Source organism: Leptopilina heterotoma, unplaced genomic scaffold, assembly GCF_015476425.1.
Source record: "Leptopilina heterotoma isolate Lh14 unplaced genomic scaffold, ASM1547642v1 Lhet_16, whole genome shotgun sequence".
Taxonomy (NCBI): domain Eukaryota; kingdom Metazoa; phylum Arthropoda; class Insecta; order Hymenoptera; family Figitidae; genus Leptopilina; species Leptopilina heterotoma.
The window spans coordinates 290,246-306,500 of NW_025110874.1; the positions used below are offsets into that span (position 1 = coordinate 290,246).

General features: G+C 28.9%; 1 protein-coding gene across 3 annotated transcripts in view; it reads left to right on the forward strand.

Annotated features, from left to right (window-relative positions):
• Nucleotides 1–16,255, forward strand: part of LOC122498820 — a 40,958-nt gene that overhangs the window by 13,958 nt on the left and 10,745 nt on the right. Inside the window, exons 1-3 of one of the 3 annotated variants that reach the window (XM_043606760.1) lie at nucleotides 11,952–12,052; nucleotides 12,742–12,965; nucleotides 14,746–14,936. The exons of 1 other annotated variant lie outside the window; for it this stretch is intronic. In XM_043606760.1, coding sequence (XP_043462695.1) covers nucleotides 12,864–12,965; nucleotides 14,746–14,936 — 293 coding nt within the window. In that variant the 5' untranslated portion in view covers nucleotides 11,952–12,052; nucleotides 12,742–12,863. Of the gene's footprint in view, nucleotides 1–11,951; nucleotides 12,053–12,741; nucleotides 12,966–14,745; nucleotides 14,937–16,255 lie in introns of those variants that run through there. One more of the 3 variants, XM_043606761.1, reaches the window with a different exon arrangement.

Below are 16,255 nucleotides of genomic sequence, written 5' to 3' on the forward strand. Positions count from 1 at the left end.
CTTTTGTGCCTACAGAACGACTTGAAAATTAGGAGTACTCGTATTTGCCTGGAACTGATTGGCACGCGATTTCCGAAGACGCCTTAAAAAACCATTTTGCGGTGTTCACTGTAAGTTGAAGCTGGATCATCTGAATTCAAAAACCCAAGATTTTTTTGTTAACTGATGAGTGTCCCGAGGTAACGCTGTCGAGTTTTTATTTTTTTTCATTTCTAGATTTTTGGCACGACTTTGAAGTCAAAAAATCGATTTTTGCTATAAAATGGCAACACATTTGTTATTGTAAAATGAGTAATAATTAACAAAAAAATAAAAACTCGACAGCGTTACCTCGCCATTAATGTGTATAAAAAGTGTACCAAATTTCAAAAGAATCGGTGCAGTAGATTTTGCGTGACAGTGAACACCAACTTTAAAAACAGCAAGTGTGGGAAAAACGGTTTAAGGAATGGGTATAGTTAATTCTGTGAAAAAATGGCATGTTTTCGTGATTTTTTTTTTGGCGCTCTGGACAAAGTCAGTGTACTGGACAAATTTTACATTTATAGTACATCATTTAAAGATAATTTAGTCAAAATTTGAAAGCTATATGATGAGAAGGAACTGATTGGCACGCGATTTCCGAAGGCGCTTTCAAAAAAACCATTTTGCGGTGTTCACTGTAAGTCGAAGCTGGATCATCCGTCAGTTTTGCTCGGATCTGCTTCAAATTTTCACACAATACTTGTGAAATATAGTAAATTAAAATAAAAAAATATAAAAAACATAAAAAAAGCTAAAATACTATCATCTGAATTGTCCTGAGGACGTCAATAGTGATCATCTTCGGAGAGTACTTCATTTAGTATCTTTTGTTGATTATTGTTTAATAGACAATTTCTTAATGGAGTACGTTGATGAGATGAATGATCAATATAATGTTGTGACTTTAGCAATCTATTATGCAATCAAATTTAATTTTCAGATTGCTCAAATCGTTACATTACTGTGTACAAGTTTTTCTAATATCGGTACATGTGTAAATGGTTTTACACTTCTACAGACAATGACACTTTGTAATAAAAGTAAACAAGAAATTCAAACTGCAGTAGAAGCCGGAATGTTCAAAAGCGGATATTCAGAAATTACGTATAATAAAGTCATTACAATTGCGTGTAAACAAATGATGAGAATGCGAAATGATTCTTCGATAAATTTAGAAAATTTTCTTGACGTCATCGAATACCTAATATGTATTGAACCAGATGAGCCCAGCATTCAAGATTTATCTTATCTTGCTTATATTTATTTTGAAAATAAAGATATCATTGTTCAACATAAATTGTGGGAAACAATAAAAAATTTGATTGAAAGAAGTCCAATGTTTGAACACCTCATGAAGAATTTAGAAATGTATGGTGATATAAGAATTACTGAAGAAAATGAGTACACCATCTTGTCGCTTTTAAAAGTAAGCGTTAAAAAATTGTCGATGATTCTTCAAAACGAAGAATTTGAAGATCTTTTAGATTCAAATCTACAACACTTAGAAATTTTTGGATCTCTAGTGCTTTGTCACTTTACAACGGCTAAGAGATTAGCAAATAAAATAAGGAAGGCAGTTGCAAATTTAGAAAAGTATTCTGGCCTTGATTATTATTCTATTTTAGAAGTTATTAAATACTGGTCAGAAGAAAATCTGGATGATTTTAATGAAGCGCTAAAAAAAGGTAAATTATATGCAAAACACTACTGCCAATTAATTAATTTTCTGTGTTCATTTCATAAACTCTTCGCTTCGTTATGAAGATTTTTTCGTTTTTATCAAGATTTTCTATTTTTAAAATGCCAACAACTTTGTATTATTTTAAAAGAAAATGTTTACAAATAAGTTAATAGATGCGTTTTTAAATATTCCTCAATTATATTTTTTAAAAATTTTAAATTTAAACAGAGAGAAAAATGAAAAATTTTTTAATTAAATTTGAATATTATATAATTTGGATACAATTACAAAAATTTTCTTTCAACCAACTACATTTTTTTACAGACTTCCATTAGTAAAAACTTCCATGAGGGCTACAGGATTCGATACAACTAATATTTTTTTTATATTACATAATATATAAATAATATTACATAATGAAAAATCAAAATAATGAAATGTTCTAATAAATTCTTTATATTAAATCTTTGATCTTGAATATTTTTAATAATTATCCAGAAAGTTCTATTTAAAAATTTTATTCTTATCCAGAAAATTGCTATATTTCAATTATTTGGAAATTTTTAAAGTATATATAATTAAAAATCTGTTATCGGTTATCATAAAAATCTGTCATTTATAAATTATTTTTAAATATTTTTAGAAAACTAATTTTATAAATTGTTTCATCATAATTTTTAATAATTTTGGTTACGTATTTTCAATAATTCACCTTAATAACTAGAAAAAAGTGATGAATTTACAATTATTGTAAAAAATTAAAGTTCTACATTTAAGTTATTGAATTCTAGAAAAACTTTGGGAAAATTATAAAAAAATAATAATTGATTTAGAAAATAAGTTTAGTTAAAAATTATTGAAAATAATTAAATTTTTGAAGAATTGCAATTTTAATTCTTATCGAAATAATTAAATTTCAGAATGAAATTGGAATTAAAATTTTTTAATTCTTGTGGAAAAATAAATAAGAATTTAAATATATTTATTTAACAAAAGTTATTAAAATTTTTAATAATTTAATTTTGAAATCATTGAAAGGGGAAAATCAGAAAAATAAAATATGAAATTTTTGGGACAACACTGAATAAAATAAACGACTTTTTTAAAATCTTTAATTAACTGAAGCGACTTTTGTCCAGCCTTAACTTTAAAACGTTTAAAATAAAGTATAAATGTTTAAATTCGTTAAATTAATATTTCAATTTATAAAAAAACTTCTAATCAGTATTTACTCCAAAAACCATTTGCAAGTATTACTTCTCTAAGTCTTCTCGGCATTGAGTAGATATTATTGGCTGCAATGTTAGGTGCTAGAAAGTTCATCCCAAACTGCATGTACCTTGTCTACAAGCTCTTGAAGACTTGTCGCTTCCCCAGTTCTGAATTTACTTTGCATTGTACTCTATATATTTTCAATGGGATTTAAATCTGGGGAGTACGGCGGATGAGGAAGTAGTATTAATTCTGGATGATCATCGAACCAGGTTTTAACAACATTAGATGTATGGATTTTACTATTATCCTGAACTACTTGGATATCAGGAAATTCTTCTTCAGGAAATTGCTGACGAAGATAGGGCAAAAATTCGTTCTCCAATAGGTCGATATACATTTCGCCATTCATCCTCCCAGGGATTTGACGAATTTGGCCTAAGCCTTTGGAAGTGATGAATCCCCAAAATGATGTTGATATTCTTCGACTGTGATTTACTGCAATAACATGTTTTGGTGACAGATATTGCCCTTTTTGTCGCCAAACTTTTCGTCGACCATCCTCTGTAGTACAGAACTTTTTTTCATCCATGAACACCGTATTTTCCCCAAATTCTTGTGGCTCAGCATAGAATTGGAGGGCGTACCCAACTCTTTCTTCTTGAGCTGTCTTAGATAGATATTTCTTTTTATTAACACGAGCAGAAATTATTCCCATTCTCTTTAATCTCCTTTCTACTGTGTTGCGATGAACATTTACACCAGTGTCAACTAAAAATTGGTTGACAGTATTGAAGGGTTCTTCTGTATAATACTGTCGAACTAATTCGTCTTGATCGGGTATTTTGCACAGTGGGCCAGGATCGTCGATTTTTGGCCAAAAATCATTATTTTAAAAAATACAAGATATTTACGAATAAAAAGTATGCTACCTACAGTTTTTGGGGTCGCTGATTACGAATCTGAAGTCAGATTTCAAAAATTCAAAATGGCGGATCCAATATGGCGGACATAAATTTTTTTATATGAATCAATTTCAATGAAGCATAAGTATCTAAAGGTTTTTTGGGTCGCTGATTACGAATCTGAAGTCAGATTTCAAAAATTCAAAATGGCGGATCCAATATGGCGGACATAAAATTTTAAAATCAATAAATTTGAATTAAACATAGGTATCTATGGGTTCTTTGGGTCGCTAATTACGAATCTGATGTCAGATTTCAAAAATTCAAAATGGCGGATCCAATATGGCGGACATAAAATTTTAAAATCAATAAATTTGAATTAAACATAGGTATCTATGGGTTTTTTGGGTCGCTGATTACGAATCTGATGTCAGATTTCAAAAATTCAAAATGGCGGATCCAATATGGCAGACATAAAATTTTAAAATCAATAAATTTGAATTAAACATAGGTATCTATGGGTTTTTTCGGTCGCTGATTACGAATCTGATGTAAGAATTCAAGTGGATTTTAGATTGGATGAGATTCGCCTACAATTTGTTGCTTGGGAGTTTTTAAGTTTGGTGATTACAAAACTAGTGTGTATAAAATTAAGAAAATAAACAAAATTTTCCTGTTATTAGCCTACAAAAATAAAACGTACTGTAGTTTCCAGAATCTACCACGAGGAGGTTACAGGTAAAGATCCCATTTTGTATTTTTTTTTAGATTTTTAAAATTTTTTTAATTTTTTTGGTTTTTTTATTTTTTTGGTTTTTTTATTTTTTTAATTTTTTTTTAAATTTTTTACTCTTTTTTCATTTTTTGCGCTGATAACTGTTTTTAATGTAAGAAAAATAAAAATGCTTCAAAGCAGCTTAGTTAATCTGATTCATCATTGCTAATTTCTAAATTGTCCAAATTTGCATAGAATTGGTTGAGGCCTGTAAGGTCGCTACTATCATCATCATCATCAGCATCATCATCATCATTTTCATTTTCATAATTAAAGTTCCCACTAGAAATTTCTGGAGATTTAAGCAATGCAGCTACTTCTACTGGAAGAGGTAACTTTTTCTTTTTATTTAATCTTGTTCGAAGGCTCAAGGTGGAAATATATGGATCAGATGTGTCCATTGATCGAAGGAAAACATCTTCTAGAGTAGCTTCACGACTAAATTTTCGACTGTGACTTTCTCTAAAATTTTTGTAGTTTTTATTTCGCGATTCTGATGCCTCTTCCGCAAGCATACCGACTGGTAACACACTAGTCCTAATTATCGTACCACCATGCTTTAGGATTTTATGTAGTGTAGCGCTCATGTAATACCAAGCGTAATCTTGAACATAAAGATTAGTAGTTAAATCGCAGAGTTCATCAAATTTATCTGGATCTATTGGTAGATGACAAGATAAAGCAATCAAAATTGTCGAAAAATTACGAATCAACATTGGATTAAGACCCAAACATTCTGCAAATAGCTCCGGGTTTTGAAAGGCACGACGAGCTGTGTTGCCATCGTTTGTAGAGCCACTTCCTCCAGCTTTAGGTATATCTACCTTTAACCCAAGTCTGTTCCACAAAACATCTTGAAGTTTGGTTTTTCGACGCGCACATATTTCCTTATCCGTTGTACTTCTTGCTTGCCACTTTTTAATTTCAAGTTTCTTTGAGATATTCACACACAATTCAAATAATCTTATCCATGCATGCAATGGACTGATTCCATACTGCAATGCATTAGCATTCGCCATAAAATCATTTGTTATGTCTTTTGTGAGATCATTGAATTGTGTGGGAGTAGCATGGCAAATTGGGCAAGACTGTGCTGATTTAGTACCAGTGATTGCATTTAAAACTTTACCGTCGATTAGAGTTAAATGCAAGGAGAAATGAACCTGAAGGCAACAATCTTCTACTTTAATTTCAAATGATTCTAGTTCTTCAAATTGATCGTCTATGAATTTTTTTTGTGCCAGAGTGGTTTCTTTTGTTTCTTTAAGCCACTTAAGAGAAATAGGTCGACAAAACCTGACAGATTGAGTTGTTGAATTATTCCACAATATTATTCCAGTCGATGTAATTAATCTTAGTGGGATGCACGTTGTAGCAAATAAGCTCGAATCACTAATGTTTGAACCATTTTCTTCATTGGAATTAGAGAACCGTTGTTTGTAAGATGAAAATCCCGTACTTCCATCAAACCCCCAACTAAAAATAAATACAGCATTAATATTAGTGCTTTTAACATTTCGTGCACTTTGGATTATTACTTCTTTTTGCATGTTGACAATTCTAGAAGCAGTATGATGCAAAAGTGCTTGAAGATCACAGTGAACTTCATTTTCACTAACATGAATGTATTCTTCTGGTGGTCTGCAATTGATTTTAGCTTCTCTTACAACATTGTAAGGTGGCCATATGTCAGCACCGCTTGATTTTGTCGCTAAACGTAGATTTGTATACACTTCCTTCGAAAGATTATTATCTAAAAGAAAAGAAAGAGCTTCTTCTGCAGACTTAACTCTAATCTTACAAGCCTGCAAGGATTGCTTCATGTCAGCAATATTTTCGTGATTCGATACAATCTTATTGAGAATTCCTTTTAAATCAAGCATTTTATTTTTCTTTGCAGCATAACATCCTGCCTGTAGAATCTTAAATGGGTCATTTTTGAGATAATTACTTATATTCGCAATCTCTCGTCGTTTAGATCGATTCGACATATCAGAGTAATCAACAGTTGGACGCCCACGTTTTCTAGAGAATGTTTGACATTTTTCCCTTAAATTAGGAACAACAAATGTAGAATCTAGCCACTCCTTGCTTTGTTTTTCGAATCTTTCAGTTTTTCTATTTGCAGCAGCAAGTTTATCTTTTTTCCTACTTAACAATGTTGTAACAGATCTTCTTAAGGTATTAAGATCATCAGATTCAAGAGTTTCTATGTCAATATTTAATTTATTTAAAATATAGTGCACAGCAGAATCTTTATCACCGTCTGTAATGTTTTTTAAAATTTCACGTTTTGTAAATGTCGTCATGTTATTTGAATTTCATTCAAAAAACATAATAAAATGTAAAAAGAAAGATCACTTACCTGACAAAAAATTTAATGAAAATATTATCCAGAAATGTTGCTTTAGAACTTACCTGCCTTTGATGTGCTATCAGTAATGTCGCTTTACCGTATTATATCAAATATACAGACGCAACGTCAGTATGGGCCAACGTTTATTTTTACCGTATTATGAGTGCCTTACTATGTTTCATTGAAATTGATTAATTTAAAATTTTTTATGACCGCCATTTTGATTTTTTGAAATCTGACATCAGATTCGTAATCAGCGACCCAAAAAACCCATAGATACCTATGTTTAATTCAAATTTATTGATTTTAAAATTTTTATGTCCGCCATATTGGATCCGCCATTTTGAATTTTTGAAATCTGACTTCAGATTCGTAATCAGCGACCCAAAGAACCCATAGATACCTATGTTTAATTCAAATTTATGGATTTTAAAATTTTTATGTCCGCCATATTGGATCCGCCATTTTGAATTTTTGAAATCTGACATCAGATTCGTAATCAGCGGCACAAAAAACCGTTAAATACCACTGTTCACTATAATTGATTAATTTCGAAAATTGTCTTTATATATTTATTGCATATATTTATATGTTTATTGCAATATAGTTGTTATTTTGAAAAAATATGAAAAGGCGCAAAATGGCACATATTGGCGTCAAAGTAGACATGCTAAGTAATCGTTCTATAACTTTTTTTCCCAAATATTATGCGGCTCGGAGGAGCTCGACTAACTGAAAGTCGGCACTCGATTGAAAAATCCACTATTTGTTAACTTCAATGGAGCTACATTTTAATAAATTTTATTTTTTTAAAGTAAATTTAGGTATTTTTACTTCAATATATCTGTTGATGAGAAAAAATAAGTACTTATACAAAAATAATTAATTTATTTCTAGATATATTAAGTATTTCAATCAAAAACATTTCATTATTTTATCTTAAATGTTAAACTTTAAATAGTTCTAGAAGACACAATTTTTTATTATTTAACAAATCCTTTATGCAATAAATTCCTTATTTACTATTAAATACTGTGGATAAATTCTTTTGTGCATATTTGAAAGTTGAAAAATTGTATTTTTGGCCAAAATTCGACGATCCTGGCCCACTGTGTTTTGATGGGACGTGAATTATGTACTCGATGGTCTGAGAAATCTTCTCCATTAAGGAATTTATTCCACCATCGGCGAACCGTCTTCTCCGAAGTATGTAGCTCCATTGAAACATCTGTAGTACTCAATCCCACTTGCATTAACCCCACAATTAACAACGATATCATAAAAACTGATATACTTTTAAAAATTTTAAACTTCATTTTCGGTTTCAACGGGTTATTTCACATGGAAAATGAAAGTCAAATCTCATGAATAAAAATCTCTGTAAACTAGTGCCATTTATGTACGAAAAATAAAAGAAAAAGGACTTATGAATATTTTTTAAAATAGTGTAAGAATAAAAGATTAGGTTACTTAAAATTAATGTTGTATTTAATTACTCACTGCAAAGATTAGAGTTTGGATGTCGCAACATGTTTAAACAAAACTTTTAAAATCAAATATATTTTTATAAATTTTAATACAAAAATTGTAAACTTATTTTGAGGTTGAGCGTATGAGAGAAACACTCTTTTATTTTCAGAAAATTTTTTTGTTATCATTTAAATGGAACTTCATATCTAATTTTCAATTGTTTAAAAAAGTTTATCATGTTCAGTTGTTCAAAATCTATATTTTTCTAAAGTTATTTTTTAAGTTAAATGGAAATTCACTAAAATGAACATTTTAAACAAAAAAAATTGTTTGTCATAGAAAATAATTTTTTGATTTAAAAGCCATTATTTGTAAAAAAACAATTTCTAACAATAAAAGAAAAAATTTTTTATTTAAGAGCCTAAGATTTTCAATAAAAATCATTTAAAAGATTTTTTATAACAGAAATTTTATTTTCATATAAAATATTTGTTTAATATTGAAAGAATTTTAATATTGTAAATTTTGAAAATAAATGAATTTTATGAAGAGTTAAAGTCATTTATAAATATATATACAACTAAAATTTTAAAGATACTTTAAAATTACTTAATTTTAATATTATTTTAGAAAATTTATAAATTTAAGATTTAATTCAAATGATTTTAAGGTTCATGTATTGTAATGAATTTTTAGATATATGGACCACCTCAAATTGTTCTGTAACAATCCTACTTACCATGCAGTCTGGAAATTTATTTCTTTATTTTGATGAATATTCTCCCAAAGTCTCCAAAAATTTACAGCCAAAACATGATCAACCAAAAAAAGAAATCAACCGAGAAAAAGTCATTAAAAGAAAAAGAAAATTTTTAAAAATTTATAAAAGCTTGTACTATTTTCTTTTATTAAGATATTAAGATTATATACAGTATTTGTAATAAAAGTTTATTTCTTACGTTTACAAATTTAGTGTGACTTAATTTTATCTTTAATCTTTGGTTTTTTTAATTAACTAATTTAGAGAAAAATACCTAGCATATTGACAGCAAAATTTTATTTTCAAAACACTATAATTTATTGTAGAAAAAAAGAGATAAATATTAAACATTTTTATATTCTTTATCCAACATTACAAAATTAAATTTTTTTAAGTGCATATACTCTTGAGAAAAAAAATATAAACGACACAAGTTGTCTAAAATTATCGATAACAACAAATTTAAATTCGAATAAATATAAAATGAGATAAAATCAAATCAATAGAAAATAATAAGAATTTTAATTAAGTGAAAAATAGAAATAAAAACAAAAATTAAAAAAAAGATAAAAAAGAACTAAATAAAAACGTAAAACTGTAAAACAAATAGTAAGATTGAAAAAGATTACCTTTTTAGTAAAACTTTATAAATAAAACGGTTTCATAATGCGGCGAAATCCTCCAATATATTTTTTATTTGCCATCTGCAAAAGACTAATTTCAATCTTGAAATTAAAAAAAAATTTAATTCAAATTATCACTTACACTTTACATTATAATTTTTAAAATACTCTTGACTTAAATCAAAACGAGCTGATTAAATTAAAAATATCAGATCGTTTTGATCTTTTTAAAAATATAATTTTTTTTTAATTCCTGAAGGTTAGAATGCCCGTTTGACAGCTGTTACAGTTTGTTACGCCTACGTCATAAAGTACACATTTCTATAGAAACGTCGCGACTTTTAAAAATGTGTAAAAACCGAAAGGACAGCATTAATGCACTTGGGTGTAACATAAGGGTTTTTGGGGTCGCTAATTACAGATCTGAAGTCAATTTTTAGAAATCCAAAATAGCGTATCTAAAATGGCATAAAATTTTTTAAAAATCATTCGACTTTCATAAAACATGATAACCACGGTATTTTGGACTTGTGGAATACGAATTTGAAGTTAGTTCTATAAAATTCAAAATTTCTGGCAAATTAAAAAAAATTAAATTTTTACAAAATTAAAATTCATAATATGCAGAATTGAAATTTTAATCTGTGTTCCTTATCTCCAAAATTAGTCCTATCGTTAATGCAAAATTTGTGTTGGAGATAAGGAATACAGATCCATATTTACCGAATGAAAAATTTACCTAATGACCATTTTACCGCAAGCACTTTTTCCCGAAAACTATTGTACCGAATGAATTTTTACCGACTTGACAAGATCCCGAAGAAAAAAATGTAATAAATAAACACATTTAATTATAAAAGTTAAAATTTATAAAATGTATGAAAATTCTACAAATAAATAATAAAAAATCAAAATGAATAGAAAATGAGCAAAAAAATATAATTTTAAATAACAATGTTATGTGCAATAGCGCGTAAAAACTGAAGATCGCGACCATCATTTCTGTAGTCGGCATATTCGGCAACAATCGACTTTATTCTATTTCGCAATTCCAGCCAGTGTTTCTACGGTGCTGCCTTCACTTTACGCCCCAAACTAAGCTCTGATATTATGATCTCGGTGTCAGAGATCGGGTGGTGCTTTCTAACAACAAGCCGAAAGCGGTTGTGCCACCCTCACTCAAGTTGTTTGTTTTATAAGAATCGTTAAGTGCAGCAATATGCTGATTCCAAATCTCCGGTGAATATCGGGGTGCAACTGCTCTCCTCCTGCCCCTTGGCGGTCTTCCGTTGACGTAGGTTTCCCCAAAATATTCCAATACTAAGATAAGATTTTCAGGTACCTCATTTTTGAGAAGACTGTATGCCCGACTGACTTCTTCCACAGGAACATAGACAAGCGCCAAAATCATATGCGAGTAGATTTTTACATCTCGATAATCGGGATTATTGTATTCCTGTTGCAATCCCTTTTCTTGAATTTTTCGATACATCGATTGCGAGAGGTGGAAAAAACAACAAGAAATCTGGATGTCGGGAAAAACCTCCAAACAAGCATTTCAAATAGCCATCTCAATGTCGCACATAATTTTATTCAGTTGGCAATTAATTATCCTAAAGTCCTCTGCTGTTGATTTCACTGCACGAAAAACTGCAGCATACTGTACGGTTTCCTTTGACGAGAGAAATGCGTATACAAGGGGAATACTGACAATATCTCGACTAGCACGTATATTCCTGTTAGCTGTTCCCAGTATTTTTAATATTTAGGTGAAAATAGTTGGACACACCTAAATTTAGATAAATTCATAAAAATTACAAACAATTCATAAATAGTTAAAAACTATGCAAAATATTATTTTAATGATTTATTTAATCACTTTAAAGGTTCCGTCCAGAAACCAACAGTCACTTCTACTGAAAAGCTCCAGGTTTCAACGTGTGGAGAAGACAAAGACTCTTCCATTTTCTCTCGAATCGAGAATCAAAAATTTTTCTCCGGCAAGTGTTCTTTGAAAGCGAAAAGCTTTTTATCTTTTCTTAATATTTTTAATAAGGATTTTCAAGTATACAGACTTATTCTACAGAGTTTAAACTATATTAAAAAAATTCTTTAGTTTGATTAGACGAGCAGTTTAAAATTGGCTGAGCTTTGAAAAATGGTCTAAAAAAGAGGTGTGTTCTCCGAGGGTTAATGGCTCGAGAAGTTAGCGGTCGCATAATTTCCGCCTGTAGTATACATTGAAGGTTAGTATGAAACTAGAATTTGTTAATAGTGAATTTAGATTCGTAATCAGCAACCTTATAAACCCCCAAAAATGAGTTTTAAACGAATCTAATCAATTGAAAAATTTGGATACCATATTGGATACCCCATGTTTAATTTCTAAAAAGTGACTTTAGATTCCTAACCAGCGACCCCAAAACAATTTAAAAGGGAATTGCATCAAATTTTAATATTATCCGCCATATTGGATCCTTCATTTTGAATTTTTTTAAAGTTATCTCAGATTCGTAATCAGCGACCCCAATAACCCCCGAGTAACAATTTTTATGCGAATCTGATCAAATTTGAAAATTTTGAAACAAACTATTTATTTTGTTTGTTTCCATTTATTTATTTATAATGCTGTATTGTCTTACAAAATTTTTAATTAAAAAAGGCCATACGGCAATCGAAACTACATATCCCAATCTGTAATTATTTAAAAAGAATGGTCTTTTATATTTAAACCCATTTTGGTCAGAGGGAGGTGTCCGTTTTACATAAAATGACCCAAAAGTAAAAAATTTAGTATATTAAAAATCCCATGTTTTCTGGACACGTAAATATAAATAAATAAAAATATATATTCCAAAAATTGACATAATTAATTAGTATGCATTGTACATTTACGTTTAAAAATTTCTTCTCTTCATGATAATGAATTTTTTAGTTAAAGGAACTCTTGGTGTGGGTCAATGACCAATGAGTTAATATTTGACACGAACAGTTGTACCAATAAAGAAGAAATACTGGGACAGAAAAATTAGTTTCAGTTAATGCTATTTTGACGTGATGTGCAGTATAAATTGTAAGATTCTGTTTTTATTAATTCTAACGACAAAGGCAATTAGAAATGAACCTGTCCTTCTGTTTCCAAAAAATACACTTTTACAGGTAGTAATTTATTTTATTACATTATTAAGAAGATTGCGATATAACCCTCACAGCATCTTTAAGTTTTCCTTTAGATATAATTAAATCAATTCTAGAAATGAAAATGATATTGTAAATTAAATACAAACAATAAAATATCTCAAGGATATCAATAATAAGTTATTCCAAATATGAATACAAAAAATTATGATATTTTTTTGTCACTGACTGTGAGTTTATGTTACCTACACTACCGTCTGAATTTATAGCTACGACTTTTTTATTAAAACAAATGTCATAAAATTAACAAACATACCATTCGGACCCTTATTATATTCTACGTTAAATGGTTTGTAATTGGAAATTTTAATAAATTAAACAAATATTTCAGCAATAAAAAAATTTTTTAAAAATTTTTAAATTGAAATCTCAATTTTTAAATCTCTGTCATATTTTTTAAAAATTGCAAAAAAGATTTAAAACTTATGTAGATTAGGGTGGTTCTTCTTTTGGAAAAGTTGGAATTTTTTAGGTCGCTGGCCGGAATTCGAATTAAAATATGACATATAAAGCTGCGTACAAGAACAGCCCATTTGATAAATATTTACCCGTGCAGCCGAAGGGTTAAAGTTTAGATGTGATTTAACATGGGTTTGGTGCACTTCTGTAAACTTTGTATTATAATTTTTCCATTTCTTAAAAATTTGACTTTCCATTATGTATTCTAATAGTTTTTAGTACTCCGAAAATGAATATGATGTTAAAAATAACTTCTGACAGCTACTGGTTGTCAACTTCTATAAAATTGAAAACGAATTAATTCAGGATTCAATTCAGTTTCTTATAAACTAAGTTTTGATTATTTTTGTGTCTTTATCAAACAGTTTACAACAGTTTACAAAATTAAGTTTAGGATATTATATTATATATTTGTGACAGGGAAACTTAAAAGGGACATACGGTTCAAAAAACTCAATTTTTTATTAATTAGGTAGTGATTCTAATAGAGACAATTTTTTCCTATCAGAATCACTAATTAATAAAAAATTAATTTTTTTAACCGTAGGTCACTTTTAACTTTCCCTGTCACATATGTAAATGAACTAAATTTACCCACAGAAGATAGATATAAAATAGATATAAACTGAAATTTTCACAAGAAACCTTTATGTTCGTGTCAGTTAATGTAAAAGTCGTTAAAATCTTCATTTTTTAAAATTTGACCGGTGACCTAAAAAATTACAACTTTTCTAAAATAAGAACCACTCTAATGTAGGTGTCATTCTTCAATTCTTAACTTTAACTTGATATCAAAGAATTAAAAAAATTTCATTTGGTTCGCGTGATATCTTTATAAGCGTCCAAGCATTTTCAGTTAAAAACCGTACGAAATCAACTAATTCAATGCATTTGTACATAAACATGCTCTGACGTTTACAATGATATCTCGCCAACAGAAAAGAGAATTTTTAACTTTTTTGGTTTTAAATTAAAGATGAGAATTGAAGTATGACATCTATATAAGTTTTTAATTTTTTCTGCAAATTTTAAAAAAAATTTTTAAAAATTTAATATTTTTCAAATATGTCAATTACTAAAATCTTTGCGTAATTTATTAAAATTTTCAATGGTCTGATGTTTAAAAAAAGAGCTTTTTTGTGAATTTTTATGAAAGAAACGGTAAAACTTTATATGTTAAACACCAATATGTACTTTCTTCAAGTTGAAGGAAATTTATTTTCTTGACAAAGAGAGAAGCAAAATGTTCTTGAAATAAACAACTGGTTTCTATTATGTCCAGCTAACATTTGGAGGCTCAACTCCTATCGAAATGAGCAAAAGAGGAGGTCTAGTATTCTCATCTGGATACCAATTCAATTATGCTCTGCCATGGAATGCCTCTCAATTCGAACACTTGACTGTATCAGCTAGACAGAGCCGCAATTTAGATCTACAAGATATATATTCCTCTCTTGAACAGTTACTGGAAAGGTAAATGTAAATGTATGTGAATACTTTTAATATTTTCATCTTCTCTTCTCAACATATACAGTTTTCTAATCATGTGACACAACTTTCACATAAAATATTATATCTCCTAACCAAAGAATATAAAAAATTAAATTTTGGCGTAACGTAATCTTCAAAATGGAGGACACGAATAGGGAATTTTAATTAACGTCCCTTATGTGTGTTGAACGCAATATCAAATTTAAAGTACAAAATATTTTAAGGATACATAACATAAATATTTTTTGCAATATTGATAATCTAAGAGCAAAACAGCTTTTGAAATGAAGATTAAAGCGCTTTCCAAGGTAAGGTTGGGAACCAGCATGCATATAGGTATATATGTAGTCACGAAATAAGGCTCTTATATTTTTCTCTATCCACTAAATGGATAGAGACTTGTATCAGATTGTCTAATTCCAAAGTCTTCCATAACTCCGTTTTCTCGCACTAGCAAAAAAAGTGTTTAATTTGCCCAATTTAATTTAGTCATAATTCCTTGACCTAGCCATTCTCATCAACCTTATAAAATACCGTCTTGGTAGCCTATTATTATCCATATTATTAATTTTTTTAACAAAGATAGTGTTCGTGAGAAGATGGTACAAACCAGACAAAAATGTCCAACCTCTAAAATTAAAAATTGACTTATATTACTGAAACCTCTACTTTTTCTCTAACCCCACTACATTTACGAACGCGCACGCAAATTTACCCTCACTATACATTGCGCACGCAGAAATACTTAATATGCGCTGAAGTCATGCACACTAAAATTAAATGGAATTTTTGATATAAATTATATGCGTAAATTTAAAAAAAAACATTTTTCATTTAAAAATCTAATTTGATAATTTTTATACCCTTAATATACTTCAAAAAGCTCCATCATCTAAAATAAAATAATATTTTCAAAATTAATTAAAATTTTTTTAGAACTTTTCAACTAAGTTCCTCAAGATTGATGTCTGTAACTAGAAAATCATCATCATCCTCATAATCATTATCGCTGATGATTATCGTCTTCCATACACTATCATATAGATCGTCATCGTCTTCCTCATAATTATTATGAGCGAACTCATCATATATTACGATCACAGAATAATTATCATATTTATTATCATCGTCATCATCAATATCATAATATTTATTTTCTTCCTCTAAATATTGATCATTTGGTGAAGGATTGCTTTCGTTCTTTTTTTAAAGAAAAGAAACTATTTTCGTATTATATCATAAAATTAACATTAGAAATAAAAAAATAATTAAAAAAATCAAACTAAACAGAAAGAAACGAT